The sequence below is a fragment of the Athene cunicularia genome (genome assembly GCF_003259725.1).
Source record: "Athene cunicularia isolate RWA chromosome 3 unlocalized genomic scaffold, athCun1 chr3_part1, whole genome shotgun sequence".
Classification (NCBI taxonomy): domain Eukaryota; kingdom Metazoa; phylum Chordata; class Aves; order Strigiformes; family Strigidae; genus Athene; species Athene cunicularia.
In genome coordinates, this window is record NW_020799097.1 from 54,665,850 (window position 1) to 54,684,390 (window position 18,541).

Sequence of the window (18,541 nt, forward strand, 5' to 3'; positions counted from 1 at the left end):
TTTTTTTTTTTTTTTTTTTTTTTTTTTTTAAGGTATTTGGGAAAAAGGCTTGTAGAAGGATCCAGATTCATTTTTTGGAAAAAAAAAAAAAATCTAGTTATTGTAAACAAGCATTTTTTTCTTAAGTGGCAGAAACTAAATTCAGGTAAACAGCTGAGGACACAATGAAATTCATGTGAATCTACACTGCTTACTACTGAAGAAGCAACCTAAAGCTACAATCAAGAGTCTGCTGCAAGCACAAGCTGGCAGACTGATGCACATTATGGATCTTGCTAACAACAGAGGTCTCAACCTGCTACTCAATTTTCTGCTTATTGTCCTGGTTCTGGTGCTCGCATTTATCCTTGTGAAGCTGATGTGAACCTGTGTGAGGCTCTGCTTCCATCTCCAACTTGTTTTGAGGGTTTTACCATGAGAATGTAGACACTCCAAACTATTTGAATATAAATATGCAAAGACTGCAGAGACTGACATAGCTGAGGAAGTGTTCACATACTGATTTTATCAATAAGCAATCCTAAAAGTTGTGCACAATTATCTACCTGCCATTGAGTAAAGAAAGCAGCTAGAGCCTTGCTGAGTACATGGAGAAACTGAAGTATGCATCAGCAGTTACTGTAGTTTACTCACTGCTACAGTATTTAAAGACCTAAAAAAGACCTGCAGCCTTCAAGAAACATCATTTCTGCAAAAGGGGACAAGAGAAACAAAATTTTTTAAATGGGATTTCCACAGAACATGTACTGCATGGGAAATGATATGGATACAGCAGGAAGGCAGAACAAAACACCTACATTGCGTTGACAGCGCGCATCTAATTACCTGTGGAGAGCAAAAGCACAGATGCTGTAGACAGAAACAAGGATATCCATGAAAAGCATCTGGCAGCAGCTCAGATGAGGGTATGTTAAGTTTAAATCTGAAAACCTAATTATTAGTTATACCTTTTTTGACCACCTACAGTTCACAGCAACACCTTAAAAGCCATAAGCCATTAGTGTCATCCAGTAGTATCAAAAGAAGCTGTCAAAGCAACTAGAAAAACAAACAACCATTAACAAGGGTTATCATAACTCCTCCTAGAAAGCCCTTAACACCAACACATACAGGAGCAGTAGGTACATCTGCACAACTGCAAGGAGTATGCTACAGCCTCAGCAAGCCGGATTTACCACTTATGCACAGGTCAAGTGTACAGCGTGGGAGCCCTCAACCACACCACTTGTACCTGCCAGTGCAATCATCCAGTCCATAGCTTGTCCTCACTTTAAGCATGCAACATAAGCTTCTTGCAGGACCTTCTTCTACAGCCCTTTACAGGATGATGTACTTTCCCAACAGGTCCCTGGGAAGGGCAGTGACCAAGAAAAAAGCTGGCTTCTGCTGGAATTATTTGCCCAGAAGGTAGCTCTACAAATATTTAAAATTGCTTCTATAAGCTACGTATCTATCTAGATCTTTCTTATGTTAATACAGTAATGTCAATTCCTGTCTCTTTGCATTTAAAGCAGAAAACTTTGCACAGCTACATCACTGTAAGCACTTTATCACTTCGATAATCTTGGAAAATTCTGCTTTAAAAAAAATAAATCTGTAAATTTATATACAAGGGATATATGTTTTAACAGTTACACAGTTATGTATTATTTAGGAGGATTTCTGCTGATGCTTGACACAGATGGCTTGAAGCATACCAAAACCACAGAAAAAGCTATGAAGCCCACGAATCAAGATTACAAAAAATGGTTCTCGCAACAAAATGGCTATTCACTGATACACTGCTCGGGACTGTCCAAGGCCTTCAGCCAGAGCTTATAGACTGTCTGTATGGTCTTCTGTATATTCAAAAGTTTCAAAAGTTACCTATCTTAGGAAAACCACTAGGACAGTTTAATAGCTAAAGTTAGATAAATGAGTTAGCTCTGACAATGATTTTATAACCATATATTCCTTATTATTAAAAGGAGAAAGATGAATCTACTGCCACCAACGATCACATATTTCAAGATCCAAAATTACATACAAAGGAAGCCTATAAGAAACTCTGCCATTAGCATATAGAAACAACCCCAAGAAACAACCCCAGCAGCCTCCACTCAGCCAGCAATGAAAACTACAAAACCTTCAACAAATGTTGTAATAGGCTCCTGAAACTGAAACATTAATTTTCCTGAGATGACATATAAATTTGGCAAAGTTATTAGTTAACCAATGCCAAGTCTCTTTTTCCAGTCAAGCATGGTCCAAGTTTGGTTTCCCATCGTCTGCTAGCACCTACTCCAGACTGAGCCCACATATGCACCAAAGGAATCCCAGCTGATGGACTACCAACTTCACAGCAACAGAACAAAAAAGTTTAATTTGGGCTCACAGTGAAGGTATTCACTCTGCTAAAGGTGATAATTCTTCATGCTAGAAAGTTTTATCTTGATGAAAAGTATGGTTTCATCAAAACATGACACAGGAAAAAATGTTGATATTAATCATGTTTAGTTTTCTGATTTGCCAGGATCATAAGGAAAACTAGTTTTGAGTTGACATTTAAGAATAAAGTTTTCTGTGGCAAGAATATTATTTGAATAATGTAACTTTTTCTTTCAGTTAAAGTTTTACAACTTTTTAGGTATCCATGAAGTTTACTTTCTTCCTTCTCTGTTTTGAAATTAACATTGTTGCAGTATCTCTAAATTTCTCACCACATTAAAATTTAATTCCCAGTAACTTTTATACACAGGGTATGAACAAGGCAGTGTTTTCCTCTTAAGATAAAACAGTAAACATGATACATTATAGGAAAAAACCTGCACTTAAGCAATTTCCATCTATTATCTCTGCTGTATTCTAGATGCATTCAGATAATAAGACAGATAATAGGATCAGCCTTTAAGAAATGCTTTTACATGAAAACATACAGCCTTTTTATCCAGATTTGTATGGCCTCTTAGTTCAGTAAATGGGAACCACTGTCATGTATTATAAGCATTTTTTCCCTTAACACAGACCTAATCACATACTTCTGTACTTAAGGGTTTAAAAAAAATAGGTAATACAATGGTCATATCTGCTGAAAGATCAGCTGTACATTGAAAATAAATATAAATTCTGCATGGAAATTACTTTCATTGAAGCACTGTTAAAATCTGTTCCTTGGAAATGTGTATGACAACATTTATCTTCAAAAAGCATACATTAAATAGCACACATCAGCTAGAGCAGAGCTTTCACATACAACTCCATGGTGTTACACAATAACCACAGATCAGATCCTCCTTGGAGATTTATTTCTGAAACGGACAAACATCACACCCACAGCTAAATGATGCACCTTCTCTGAAGAGGCATTCTGCAGAACCTTTTCTACAGTTGCAAACCTGACTATGTCCTGAAAGAGAATCTCAAAGTAGCTGCAGATGTTCTATCCAGCACTCTGAGCCTCCCTTATAAAGCACAGTAAATATTTTATTTTAAAAATCAGAGTTTACAATTGGAATGGAAAAGCCATTTATATGCTTTTTAATGTGGGAAACAAAATGTAACAAAAACCCAACAGGTAGATGCTGAGTTCAGTCAAGACTACTAGGAAACAGAGAATCTTAATTTTGAGAGTAATTCACCTTGGAATAGCTTTTAAGGGGTATAATGCATTATTCTTCACAGTAAACATAAATTCAAAGCTTGTCTCATTTTATAAAAATAAACTCTAATTCAGGGTAAACTGTCTATATTAGTCTGTGAGGGCATAAAATTTTATTTGTAGACTGCACTATTAAGTCCAACAGCTGTTCCTGAACTATCAGTCCTCAAACTCAACTCAGAAAACTGCTGCAGTCTTTTCTTACTTTATCAGTGATAGCTGCCCTCTATAGACTCTCCTTCTACCAGACTGCCTTAACGATGCACAAAACTGGTCTGGATCATTAGTTAAAAGCAAAGTTCATTTTGTTTTCTGTTCATGACAATGATAGTTTTGAAGTAAAATGATGATAAACTGTAATTTGTTTCAGTCCTGTAAAAACCACAGCTTTTCTATCAGCACACTTATTAAAAGCAAAACTGCAAAAAAAAAATCCCCACTAAGAGGAAAATAAAAAGTTTCTATAGAGCTGCAGCTTTTTCCCCTTTTATAAAGCATCAGCCTCCTCTAGGAAAATCTTATGTTTTCTGCTATCTCTCTCATTCCTAGGTGTTATTTCCACTTAGGATCGTAGACTTCTTGGTTTCTCAGAAATAATAGCATATCAGTTCCCAGGTGGGCATATGGTGATCTTTGAAAAAAATCCATAGCTCAATGAAGCTGAGGTTTCTTTAAAAAACAGGTGTCATGACAGGAAGAATCATTCTACTTTCTTCAGCTCTTCTGGCATCCCTCCTCCTTAAGCTGTAACCTCAGGGCAGAAGGCCAGGGCAGGCAGGGAGGGCCTGTAAAAGCCCAATGGCTCATGGCTCTTCCACACACTTTAACTTTCCTTTTGTCTGGGTCCTATTTCACAACCACATCTTCTTACTTGAAGAAATGTAATAGATAGCAATTCAAGGCCCATAAACACAACTCCAAATCATACCAATGAAATTGCTTGCTAAGGCCACCAGGAACCTCCTCCACACCCCTTGTGCCCTTAATTACTGTCAGACTCCCTGTCTCCTACCCTCTTGCAATCAAGCAGGCAATCAGGGTAAGCAGAGCAAAGGCCACAGCTTCAAGGACTTCTCCTTTTTTCTAGGACTGACCTGACAGCCGATAGGATCATTGCTTCCTAAGCCAGGGGCTAGATGGATCATGTGACATATACATCAATACTGATACAGATATAAAAAGAACAGGAACAAGACAAAAACAGTTTTAGGTAAAACTTCGTCCTATAATCTTACAATCTCAAAAACCTGAAAAGGTGCAGCCCCATTTTATGAATTCAGCCAAAAAGATAAATAATGCTTCTGCTCCCCCTGTTGGCTCTGTCCTCAAAACACAGCTCAGGATCACGCCTGCATGAACCATTTCTGTTTTCTGAATACCGTAGTAATACAGACAGGGCTTGTATTTAAGCAAAATCAGAGTGAGAAAGCACTTGAGAGATGAAAAACAAAAGCTGGGAGTTATTTTGACCTAAACATAAGATTTTCTAAAACACTCATCCTAAAAGTGTTGTGAAAGGTACATAAAAGAAGTAGTAAATAAAGCTTACTCTGAAGATGTATTTAAAACCAAAAGGAGAACCACCAGGCACAGTAATCTGCATGCAAACATCACAGAGAACACTGCTGACAGCTGCAGTCAGCTACATTTCACATGTCTCCATGTGTTTGGAAAGTCCTGAATGAATGGATGGACAAAGCTCCTCCACCATACCCTGCTGTCACTTCCTAAAGCCCTCATGTGCTCCTTGATACCACCGGTAGCTGCCCACTGCCAAGACCCCGGTTGGCAATGCCACCAACCCAGCAGCAGGAGTGAGCCAGTTTCTGTCACTTTGGTTCCAAGAGTACCCCATCAGCCTTTGCTCTCTACCTGGGTTATTTCTCAACATTGAAATCTTCAGAAAGCTTAGAGAAATATGAGGGTTTCTGCAGTAGTAAGGGTAATGTAAAGGGTTGCTGCCTGAAAATGTCAGGTTTTTAGAGAGACCCTCAAGGATTACTATTAGTTTGGCCTATTAATTAGCTTCAATTTTTTTAATTTGGGGGGAAAAAAAAAGTTCAGATCACCATCAAAAGCAAAATTGGATCTTAAGAACCTCTAAGCTTGTCAATCTTTCCTTCAGTACACAATGGAAGAAACAACAAAATTTGAGCACAACTCCTTGTAAATTGCTTAATATATCTTCAGGCTAGAGAAGACAGGTAATTTGCACATACAGCTAGATTATCTCTGATCAGATAATATCCCAGCCTACCCTTAAAATGCCTTTCAGGAAAATTTACATATTGTAGTCTGCCTGAGATTTTTTTGTCAAGCCAAGGTTACCTACGTAGGTAAACCTGAACATTTAGATTTTAAATACTGCCTTCCTCCACAAGCTCTTTTCCCATTAGGGGAAGAGCTGGAAACAGACTGTGAATTGTCATGTTAGAAAGGGTTATCTGTCTCAAAACCATTTGCTTGATATTTTCTATATGAAAATACTTCAAGTAGGACACATTAAAAACATGTATTATTTTATTCAAATAAACCAGATTTGTTGACTACTATTAGCCGATTCTAATTGGTTAAAAAATAAGCAGTAATATTACACTGAATTCAGCTTTTAAGTGCTAGGCATAGTGATACTGAATATTCATCTCTGCAGTACACAGGAGTCATTCTTATTTTGTTGAATGCATAAATGCAGCCTCTTTGTAAACCCATTCAGACCAAAATACATTCACATTTTCCCAACTACACTGTGACCAAAGACTCTCTTAAAACTACTGAAAATGTATTTGATGAAGCTCTTACTGTGTGCAGCTTCAGAAAATGAGATGCTAGTGTCATGCAGACAGGCACAATGAATCAGAGTAAACTGTACGCAGATGCCAGGAAAAAAAAACCCTGTTGGTACTCAGGTAATATTGAGAAACAAGCAGCAGCAGCCCCAATCAAAGTTTAAAACCATGATCACCCGGTTGAGGACCTGTTCCCTTTCCTATTTTATTAAAAACTGCCTGATGTTATTTCTCAGGTGTAACACATGATGGCAGCAAACACCAAGATTTAGCCTTACCTGCACAGGAGGCTGTTCACCTCCTGTTCTAAAATCTTCATGCTGCACATGCCATGCAGCTACACCGTAGGGCTCCTCAGCAGTCCTGCAGTCCAGGGGATTTGCACGTAACTGTTCTTTAAGCCACATTTGAGTCCTCACTGCCGGCTGTATGGGAGCTCCACTCACAGCCTGTTGTCCCAGAGTTGCATATCTCTGTCCAAAAGCTTCAGAACCGGCTGCTGTAGGTTTGCTTTCAGGTAAGGCACTGTAGGTCAAGTCTAAGGCATGTCTCCTACTTGAGGAATCTGAAACAAAGTCATCTTTGCTGCATGTTTCAAATTTGTATTTGCAGTCCAGCAGAGAAGATCGCTTTTTCCCCACCTCTTTGTCCTCAATTTTGAGCAACTCCATGCTATCATGCAAACAACTTGGCCCATTTGTCCTTAGTTGTGGTGACACAGCTTTGTCTGCACTAGCCCTGGAGTCCACTGAATGACTACTACCATCTTGGCTGAAGGTATTTGGTAAGCTGAGTTTAGACAAGGAGGACCATTTTCTTACAGGTCTTGCATCTTTCATGTCAAGAGAATTGTCCAGGGCACCCTGATTTCTGCCTCCTCCTGACCGTAAAAAGCTTGTACTCCACTTTGAGCCATCAGACTTGAAAGCTTCCCTGTGTTTGGAAAGTGAAGAACTGGCATTAGACGGCATCACATGGGCAGTGGGAATAGAAACCAGTGATCGGCTGGGCTTAAACGAGGATGTACCACTTGAAGTTGAATGATCTGGGAAGAAAGATTTATCGTGTAAATAAGTACAATACAGAACTCATATTAACATCAGTGCCCAGAAGACAAAACATCAAATTCAAGGTGAAATTCAAAAATAGAAACAATTTTCTTGACGAAATAAGGTCTTCTCAACCATTAAATATGAGGAGAATGGAAACTAATAAAGTGGGAGATCTTCAAATTTATTTTGCTCAGGTGTCATCATTACAAGAGTGGAACTGTATTAAGAGGCGGCAATAACAGCTCCAAATAAAATTTTCAGGCTGTGAACAGAAGGCAACATTGATTCCCCAGCTTTAAGGTGGCAGGCTGGATTTCTCCCCCACCCCACATAACATATTAAGCAGCTTCTATATCACAAATGGTAGAGTGGTATCACAATTCAGAAGCGCCAGGACTGGTTCCTCTTTCACTACCCCTCCTCTCACTTTTTAAAGGCAAAACAATTCTCTAAATGCACTTTGTAAAATGGCAGTGCTGGAAACGAGTCCGTTTAATGATAGTCTCTTGGACAGAGCTATTTCATCCCTTTCGGATCTCACTGATTTCAAACTATGCTTCCTGTGCTGGTTTTGGCTGGGGTAGAGCTAATATTCTTCATAGTAGCTGGTATGGGGCTATGTTTTGGATTTATGCTGGAAACAGTGTTGATAATTCAGGGATGTTTTAGCTATTGCTGAGCAGTGCTTACACAGAGTCACGACCTTTTCTGCTTCTCACACCACCCTGCCAGTGAGGAGGCTGGGGGTGCACAAGAAGTTGGGAAGGGACACAGCTGGGACAGATGACTCCAACTGACCAGGGGGTTATTTCATATCATATGGCATCACGCTCAGCAATAAAACTAGAGGGAAGGTTGGCGGGAAGGCTGCTGCTCAAGGACTGGCTGGGCATAGCTCAGTTAGTGGTGAGCAATCGGTTTCATTTACATCACTTGTCTGTCTTGGGTTTTATTTCTCTCTGTTACTTTCCTTACAATTGGGGTTTTGGTTTTGTTTTTCAATTATTAAACTGGTTTTATGTCATCCCACCGGTTTTCTCCCTTTTACACTTCCAATTCTCTCCCCCATCCCACCAGGGGTGGGATGGGGGAGAGGAGCAAGTGCGCAGCTGTGTGGTGCTTAGCTGCCAGCTGGGGTTGAACCACAAGGCTTCCCCAGGCTATTTGCTGAAAAACAAGATTCTGAAAAATTTCATGTTCCATTTAGATTTTGTGTTTACAGACCCAAATACAATACCACACAGAAGCTGTGTGTAGATGAAGAACAAAGAAATCGGTGAAATTATATTCAGGAGGGGACTGAAGAGCAAATATGAGGAGAGGTAAAGGAGAGGTTACTGGGGATTGGATGGGAGCTCTCACACCCAGCAACATGTGCTTAACATCACAGGCTGTGGACAACCAGAAATAAACACCTAATCCTCTCATTAGAGGATCAGCTCCCACCAAGTCACATGCTTGCACCTTAGCAAGCTCATATTGCTCATTAGGTTCATGGCAGATAGACAGAATGAAATTACTCTAATTAAAAGATTCTTCTGGTGTCCTTTTTGCCAAGAGCAAGACAGATACACCCTTCTTGTTTCTCTCATAACCTGGAGAGAATTTATATCTTTTGGATTTGTCAGATGGTAGAAGAGCTCATAGTGGGACGATTAAAAAGAAAAAAGGCACCTCTAGAAGTAAACTTATCCAGTTTGATGGCTACACTAGGTTAATGTGATTTGGTGGAAGCCAGAACATGTAACTAATTGGACACACTTTTAAAGAATATATTTGACTCAATATACAATACCACAGAAAGGAAAAAGAGAGCTTATAATGGTGCAACAACTTTTTTAAATGGCAGCACTTTTTTTTTCTACGTATTCAAATAAAGATTTCCTTACCCTCTACTTGAATACTCCTCCCTGTTTAGGACCAGATTTCCTCACTCCTTGCACTTGCAGCACAACACAAAATAACATATACCTACAGCCACGTATTTTCTCATGTATTTCATGAGAAAAATACATCATACTCCACTAAATAATAAACAGTTCCTTGACGGCTACTGCTTATTACATAATTGTCTTCGCGCTCCTCAAGGACCCAAGGCTCCTCAGAAGGTTGAAATTCTTGCTGAAGCCTTCCTGCCTCCTACAGAGTCACTGCCCCACCACACACCCTCCCCATTTCAATGCATAAACTCACACCACACTGTCTCTTGCCTCTGACCAGCCACCTACTTTCACAGTAGTTAAAGAACACAGATATCTTCAAGACTTGCCAGAATTGTCAGAGCTGGTTGAAATGGACCAACAGTTTAGAAGTTATTCAGAGGGTGCTGATGATGGCCATAAAATACACACAGGATGCTCACATTAGATAAAGTGGAGAGTAGAATACTACCAGCTTGTTACCTGATGGATTACATTGCTAATCAATGTGAGGTACCCCATTATTTACATGCAGGATGAAAGACCTTACCTCCTCTCTGCCCTTCTTCCTTAAAAATTCTATGCTGAAGACAGAAATTATTTCATTGGCCATTTTCTCTGTCTTGATATTGCTCAAGAGGTGGAACAACTTAAAGGAGACAGAAGGCCACGCAACCCATTTCAAGTGGAAGGAATCACATTTTTCTGATCAAAAGTGCTTGCGCCCACAGGTATTGCAGCAGTGGAGATAGTGATATGCAACACCAAAAGTTCTCAAAATTGTGATATGCCCACCACATGTAAGCAATCTGCCCATGCCAGATGCAGTATCAGCTTCTCTCAGTTCTGCTTTCCTGTCTAGAGCACAGTAGACACTTGCAATAGCCACTACAAATCAGGTCCATCTTGCTACTCAGTGTCACAGGGGCTGCCAGCTTCCAACCCTGCTCTGCAATAGAAATAAAGGTACTTGCTCATCTCTGACTGAGATGTCAAAGCAGTGACAAGAAGGTGAAAGAGGTGTATTACTTGGTGGAGCTGGAGTCTCAAACACATATATTATGAGATGTAAAGCACAGGGTTAGAGCCCTGCTTTCAGGGAGCATACAGCAGAAGAGAAGGGAGAGAGACTCCTACTCTCCTCCTACTCTCCTAAGGAGAATAGGAAAGAAAACCCAGTAGAAAGCAATGCACCTTTCTTGTACTCCTTAGCCAGAGGCCTTTGTAACACTCAAACAAACTGTTGTACTGTATCTTACCCAGAAGCTGAATCTGACACAGCACAAAGTCCTGTGAAGGAAGCAGGCACAGGCTTTTTTATATCCAAATACATTAAGAGTATATTAGGATTCAAAAAGAACTGACTGTGGGGACCTATGTTTTGGGATATGCAGATTTCTGTGAGTAGAAATGACACATCTGCAAGAGAAAGGTAAGAGAAGAAATCTTATCTGTATGCATGTAAAGTTCAATACCATTCCATAAAAAATAAAGTAGTATTTAATACAGCAGTTTCAGTCTGAAATACTGACTTTGTCACCTCCATGCAGTCTTCAAACTAGAACTAAAATCAATAATTTTAAGTATGTGATCTCCTTCATCTGTTTTTATTAGAGTACAGGGTTATTCATACGTGGTAGATTTTTATTTTTCCTTGTTCAACTCTAAATTTAAGCCCTGAATTAGATCTAAACTTCTTTTCCTCACTTCTGATTCTAAACTGTTTGAGCAGATTTAAACTTGGAATGCCTTGTACATCCAACTACAGCTGATGGAAGTCTCTGATAATTTGTCTCAAGTGAAACACAGCAATTTTGGCTTCAAGTTGCCCTAATTAGTCTTCCCATTAATGCTCACTGAAACATACGAGAAAATTCACACTTCTTCTTAGAGCATATTGCTTCAGTCTGTCTTGACTGCAGGCTCAGCTGGAAAGAGCCAGCCTGCATTCTGAAACATCTCTCACAACACAAAAAGCATGCAATTCAGAAGTTTCATTAAAAATAACCAAGTATCCAGAAAGCACCATGGAACTTAAAAGACATTACTTCTTCTGTAGTCACAGAAATAAGCTGTCTGGCCAAATCCTGCCAGAAACTACTTTATCCAAGCAGCAGGTTTTCTCTCCCATAGTCAGGGGTAAGCAAATGGCCAGCTGAGAACCAGAAGTGCTCTTCCTCAGCATTATTCACGTTTTCACTTCACTAAACTGGTATTTATTTGAACATAGCCTGTATGTCTCCACAGTCTTTCAATGCTTAAGACTGCTCTCATTAATGAAAACTTAAAGAGACAGGAAAAAAAAAAAAACAACAAAACCAAACACAACTAGGTGCTACCAGTTTTCCTTTGAACAGCATCAAGATATGTCAAATTTTGCCTTTCAATTATCCTAATAACTTTTTTTTTTGTGCCCACCACAAAGTTCCTAAGACAACTTATCTAAAAGACATAATATTTTAATACCAGATCCAATACTTCCCAAACTACATAAACAAGAGAATTAGGAAAATTACATTTTAAAAACACACTACAAGATTTCTATCACATAATAGCAGCAGATGGAATAGCATTCTCCTGGAGAAACTGGCTGCTCACAGCTTGGATGGGCACATGTTTTGTTGGGTAAAAAACTGTCTAGATAGCCGGGCCCAAAGAGCTGTGGCGAACAGAGTTAAATCCGGTTGGTGGCCAGTCACTAGTGGTGCAGGGTCTGGAGCACAGGTCGTACGGGGAGCGGCTGAGGGAACTGGGGGTGTTTAGTCTGGAGAAGAGGAGGCTGAGGGGAGACCTCATCGCCCTCTACAGCTCCCTGAAAGGAGGTTGCAGAGAGCTGGGGATGAGTCTCTTTAACCAAGTAACAAGCGATAGGACAAGAGGTAATGGCCTCAAGTTGTGCCAGGAAAAGTTTAGACTGGATATCAGGAAGCATTTCTTTCCAGAAGGGGTTGTTAGGGGTTGGAATGGGCTGCCCAGGGAGGTGGTGGAGTCTCCATCCCCGGAGGTGTTTAACAGTCGGGTTGACAGTGCTGAGGGATATGGTGTAGTTGGGAACAGTCAGTGTTAGGTTAATGGTTGGACTAGATGATCTTCAAGGTCTTTTCCAACCTTGATGATTCTGTGAAAATGAAGAGCATTTCATACAGCTTTCTTACTATCTTGTGTCATGTTTCTGAACTATTTCATTACCACATATCTGGCACATAAAATAATATAAGAGAAGCAACTTTGGTCTTACTAAATACCTAATCACTGAAATTTTACTTAAATGGGAGACAGCAGAGCAGAGACTTTCTTCTGAAGGGGGAGAAAAAAAGAAACCTTCCAACATAAAGTTAACGAATGCCTCCTACTCATTTACATTTTCCTATGCTATGTTTTTTAAATCACTAGTGCCAACTACATTTATCATAACTAGAAGAAAATCTCTGAAGTCATTTTTCAGGCCAGATACACAAGACAATCATTCAGCTACTTAAAATCCTTATCTGCTGTCCAACAGTCAGTCATAACACACGAGAGACAGACAAGGTTCACTGTAACCCTGAACTTCTTTAGCTGCAAAGCAAAACTAATGCTTTAAGAACACACATCTACAAAGTATACTTCTGTATGTGACAATTTCTTCACTGCTCCCAACAGATATTATCAAACAGCAGAGCAATCAGCTAATACAGTTACCCGGTACTAACCAAAACCAAAATGCATATAATGCTTATGTTTATGGGGTGGATGCATACCTAATGCCACTGAAGACAGAGAACATTCCTTGTGTGAAGGACTTTGAAATCTGATATTTTATATAGGCTATAATTAGAAAGCCCTGACCATGGAGTACACCAGTATTAAAAACAGCTGACCTTCTCTTCCTGCCCCCCGTCCCACCCCCCAAAACACCGACATGGATTACCCTGATCCAGGAAAATTAATGGAATTATTCTCATTAACTGAGCAGAAGATAAACGGGGCAAGACAAGCCTCTATTATACAAATTGAAGGTCTTGAATCTGGCTGTGGTTTAGTGTACAAAGGTTCTTACATTTGTTATAGGATGTTGGTTCTTCTGAATGCTTCTCTGAACTGTTCTGTAACTCTTAATTGCATGGACCCCAGCAATGAGCCACAAGCAATTCCAATGTCCAACGTATGATTTACTGAAAAGGCCATGAGTCTTCATTCTACCATGCAAGTGTGTGGCTGCCTCCCAGAAACCTCCAAAACAGCTGCTTTCAACAATAGAAGTGTCTACCTCTCCTGGGAGTTGGTTGAAAAACAAAGACCACGGGATGATGTACCATGACAGCAGTATGCTACACGTGTGTTCCCCCTTACCCACCTACTTACAAATGGGACTAGTCTTAAGTCAGCATAATCAGATGAGACAACTGAGAAATTTCAAAATGGGCAGGCAAGAGGCCAGCCCTAGCAAAAAGCCCTGAAGAGACTGACTCAATTCTGGAAGCAAAAGCATATATTTTCAGGGTGCAGTAGCTGTCAGAGGAATGGTTTGGGTTTGGTTAGTTTGTTGTGGCTGGGTTTTTTTTTTTTTTACTGTCAAGAAATCTTCACCAATCTCTTTACAAGCCCTGTTCATATTATTTTAAGTTTATCATGTCAAAATATGAGAGATGTTTAACCAGAGGAAATAGCTGCAAATAAAACTAGTCCAAATAATAAATAAACACAAGCATGCATCATCAAACACTGTATCAGAGATGGAAGTGCTGCAGACACAGGAGAGAACTGTTCAGACATTTAACAAGATCTGTATGAGAAAGTGGGCCCCAAATCCTCATACAATTCCCAAACATTATTTATGAAGTACTGTGTTTGTACAGCAAGAAACTAAAACTAAAGAGTAACTAACAAAAAATTTAAAGGCAAAATATAATTTAATACTGATTAATTAATCCTAGTTTAAAATAAGACACTGTTAAATACTAAAATACTTACTGTCAGTAAACTCAGTTGCCTGTGTCACATCTATGCCTTCAAAGAAAAGCCAGTCATGTGGTGTTTAGAAGCTAGTTCAATTAATGTTATTTAGAAAAAAGAAGCAAGTTCACTGGCTTCCAGCATCACCAGTTACCATACTGGCAGTGTTGGACAGAACTGGTTTACATTAAGAAGTGGATAGCAAAGTCCAAATCAGTTCTACTTTATTTCATACTAATTCCTGTAATCTACTATGTTTCATACCAAAAGAATCCAAGTCATACCTATAAACTTGCTAGTTTTAGAAGCTGAAGTAATTTATAACCTACATAGAGCACAGAGTACAAACAGTGCAACCCTAACACAAATACAAACTTAATAATTGCATCTGAGACAGAATTTTCAAAAACTCATGCAATTTTGTTGCTTTTATTACTTCCCTTCAAGCAGCATCATATGGGAGTAAGACGTGTGATGAAATACTGGTAAAAGCTACTACCCCTCAGCAATGTTATTGTAGAGAGATGGAAGAAGGAATAAATAGTACGTCAGCCTTATAGACCTCCGACAACTACAGAAATAAAAAAATACAAGAGTTAAAGGATTTTTAGTAAACAAAAGCAGAAAACAGTGTTAGCATGAGTAAAAGCTGCACACAGAAGTATCAGGGTAGTATACACATTTACCCAAGAAAAGAAATGCAGAGGTAACACTGAGTTTCAGCAAGTAGTATACAGCTTCTCAGACATCCTTACCAACAACAGGAATACTATGTGTGTATGAAAATACTTTAATAGAAGCTTCCCTAAAACATTCCATCTAATTTACCATGAACCAGCCATTTGGTATCATCTTCATTATCCTCCTCTACAATTAATGACTTTCAAATAATATGAAAAAGGGGGCAGTAGGAAACAAGTATGTTCTAAAGTTTGGTTAACAAAGCTTAAAGAAACTGATTGTCACTGAACAAGAGGAAATTATACCTTTTAATTGGGCAAAAGTATTTACTCATAATGAAAACTACTCATATTTCCCTATTTTCATACTATTTAAGTCCTGTTTTCAGCTTACCACATAAAAGGTTGCCTTGCTTCACTTGCTTTACCTATACCCCCAGAACACAGTATTGACAAGGACCATGCCCTGTGAAAGCTACTGCTTTGACTGTATTCAGTTATAGTAGTTAAGGTACTGAAATACTTTCAGAAGTCTTCTCTTTGACCAACTCTCATTAAGGCAGAGCAGACACCCTCCAGCTTTGCTTTATTTAAGAAGTGCTGTCCCACAGCCATCACTGTACGCCAACATTAGGCTTCCACCACACTTCCAAAATAGCAGACTTGGCAAAAACCTCCTTAGTGAAGCTGTTAGATTCCAGCAACAAGGACAAGCAATTTAATGATACAATGGACCACAGAGGAGGACATCTTTATATGATCTCACCTTAGCACTGTAAATCAATCTCAGCATTCTAGTGGCCATTTCAAGAGCCAAAATTCCTAATTCCATCACTTAAATTAGATGACAAGAGGCAATCTGAGTATCTTCCCACAGAATTACACAGGGGTGATCAAACCAGAATCAGTGCCAAAATGAAGAACACAATAGAGATTACAGATTTGTTTTTTTGAAGATCATACATATCAGTTTAAAAACCACTATGCAAGAAAGAGACAAGCTCAATAGAAAGTGTTAGCTTTCTCCTGTGTTCCACTGCAGCCAGGTTTGAGGTTAAAGTTCACAATATTAATGAAGTTAAAAGACATTTGGTGGAACCACCTGTCATCTGAACCACCCCTCATAAAAAATTAATACACATTCCCCTGAAATACATAGCCCTCTTTTTTGTGCAAGATAATATCAGGTAAAATGATCCACATTCTGCTTAAAAAAATGTTCCTTTAAACTAGATGTTTGGTGGTATCAATTATCACAAGTCTCAAATATTAAAAACTTTACAGTGTATTTCAACAAATAAAGCCTAACAAAAACTTGTAACACCATTTTGTGCTTTGCAACATTTGACTGCAGGGAGACTATACCAAGCCAGTACAACAGTTTTTGATAGAGGAAAACAAATATGAACTCCACAAACAGAAGCAAAACATATGAGGTTTGTACAGCAAAACTCCTGGGATTTGCTGTGACAAAACTGAGGTTTTTAACAGGCAAAAAAAAAAAAAAAAAAAAAAAAAAAAAAGACGAGAAGAAAACTCCTAAGCCCCCAACATATCACATGCACACCAAGTACAGCCATCCTGCTTAGGGGATCTTAATTTAACTGATTAAGATTTAATATAAAAATTTTGCCTACTAATAGTTCTGTGAAGTGACAATGTGCCTAGCAATATCTAGGCTAATAACACTCAGATGGGGAATCCACAAGTCCAGAAGAGAAATATCTTCAAACAAATTTAGTAACACCCTACTCCTGAGCCAAATCTATGTCAAATTAGTTCACTCACATGAAGCCCGATTCAGAAGACGATTTAACAGATGACTGTGAAGAGCAGCAGCATGGTATAGAGGTGGGATGCTGCCACTCCATAATGAAGTCAGGTTATCAGTCCTGTGCAACAATGACAGCTTTAACAAAGTTCAAAGAGCAGCAGGTGAAATATGGTTTACAGGAAAAGATTATTCAGCAGAGAAACATTACAGCCAAATCAACTACTACAAGATTCTATTCTGTTTTACTTACTGTACTCAATTATTCCAGATACCAATGTTAGACAAATGTGAAAGTACAGATTCATTAAAAGCACAAGGCAAATACAATACTAGGGGATATTTAATTGAAGCAGAGAAGATTTCACAGACTGTTATCTGCTCAGTGAGTCTGAAGTAACCAGCAGGTAAACCCAAGAGCAAACTTTTACGCTGTATCCATCACTGGAAACAAGTTCTTCATAATTGCTATTGGTTCAAGCTTGCAATGGCCATCTGCTAAATTAAACTATAAAGACAAAGGCTAACCTAACTTACATAAAATCTCTTCAAACGAGAAAACTGAGCATGTTAAAGATAGAAGTATGTCTTAAAAGAATTAACTTGTTTTACCAGAATACAATAAACCTTTTGATTTATGAATTTCGCCTCCTTGTCCCAAGGATATCACACACTCACAGTCAAATATAATTGTGATTTCTAGAAACACAACATAATAAATTATGCTCTAAACAATAATTTTCAAGTTAAACTTTCACAGCAGTAATTGCTACACACACAAAGAGATACCCCATCCTCAACACTTTCTCTTTGTCTACCTCTCTGCCTACCAGCTCTTCAGCATTCAGCTTTGGTGATATCATTACTGCTGTACACATACAGTATCTGATAAAGAACTGTGCCACAGGATGTTCATAAGTTGCTGTATGAGTACATGTGAGTAACATGGAACTGACCACCACAAAACAGTAAAAAAATATTATGTATAAAATGTGGACGCTCTATGTAAAGTAGCAGAAACTGAACAAAAGAGAAATTTTGTACCCTGTAGTATCTATCTTTCTCTTCCAGCAATCTGGAGCTATTTCAAAGAAATAGTTATATAACTAAGTAGAACAATTTTTAGATTAACAGTTCTATTTTATTCCCCCTAGATAAGAGGATAAAGCAGTGTTCCAGAACAACAGTCACATAATAAGGCAGCTTCATTTTGATGAAATAAAAGGTAGAAGTCAAAACTAACACTGCCACAGGGATTTTTTCCTTTGTGGTTGGTTGGTTGTTTCTTTTATTTTTAAAAGTCTAGATATTAACTTGCATTTGCCTTTTTGTGAAGGACATACACTGCTTCCAATTCCATTTTCCAACAACAAGCACTTAATACTGAAGACATGCAGAAATCAAGTATCCCCCTAGGGCCTTCATCAATGGTTAAAGGAAAAAAATACTATCGATGTCACAATATACCTGTCCTTCTTCCTTTCTGAATCTGCAAGAAACCCATGCCACAAATACCACCTACTTCGCCACCAGATACTCCCTCATGCTGGCATTACTTCTTCATCACCAGCTAGGGATGACTAAAAAAAGTAGAGTAACTTGGCCCAAGACAACAAAAATCCACCCCTGCACTCCAGAGGGGGAAAGTCCTAGGTATTTTTGTTCTCTGTAAGAGAACATCCAGTAGCAGGAACATAACCTACCCCTCCACTGTCCTATACCAAGACAGACAGAAGATGTACCTTCTCAGGCTCCAAAGGA

At 38.8% G+C, this 18,541-nt stretch overlaps 2 protein-coding genes across 7 annotated transcripts in view; one reads left to right on the plus strand and one right to left on the minus strand.

Moving 5' to 3' along the window:
* The window catches only part of PLN (phospholamban), a 14,293-nt gene extending 12,873 nt beyond the window's left edge, over positions 1-1,420 (plus strand). For 2 of the 4 annotated variants that reach the window (XR_003398059.1, XR_003398058.1), the window contains one exon: positions 33-1,414. The gene's annotated coding sequence lies outside the window, so the exon portion shown is untranslated. Of the gene's footprint in view, positions 1-32 lie in introns of all 4 variants that reach the window. The other 2 variants (XR_003398060.1, XR_003398057.1) reach the window with 2 other exon arrangements.
* CEP85L (centrosomal protein 85 like) overlaps positions 1-18,541 on the minus strand; it is a 153,014-nt gene that overhangs the window by 61,491 nt on the left and 72,982 nt on the right. For all 3 annotated transcript variants that reach the window (XM_026845652.1, XM_026845654.1, XM_026845651.1), the window contains exon 3: positions 6,702-7,468. In XM_026845652.1, coding sequence (XP_026701453.1) covers positions 6,702-7,468 — 767 coding nt within the window. The remainder of the gene's footprint in view (positions 1-6,701; positions 7,469-18,541) is intronic.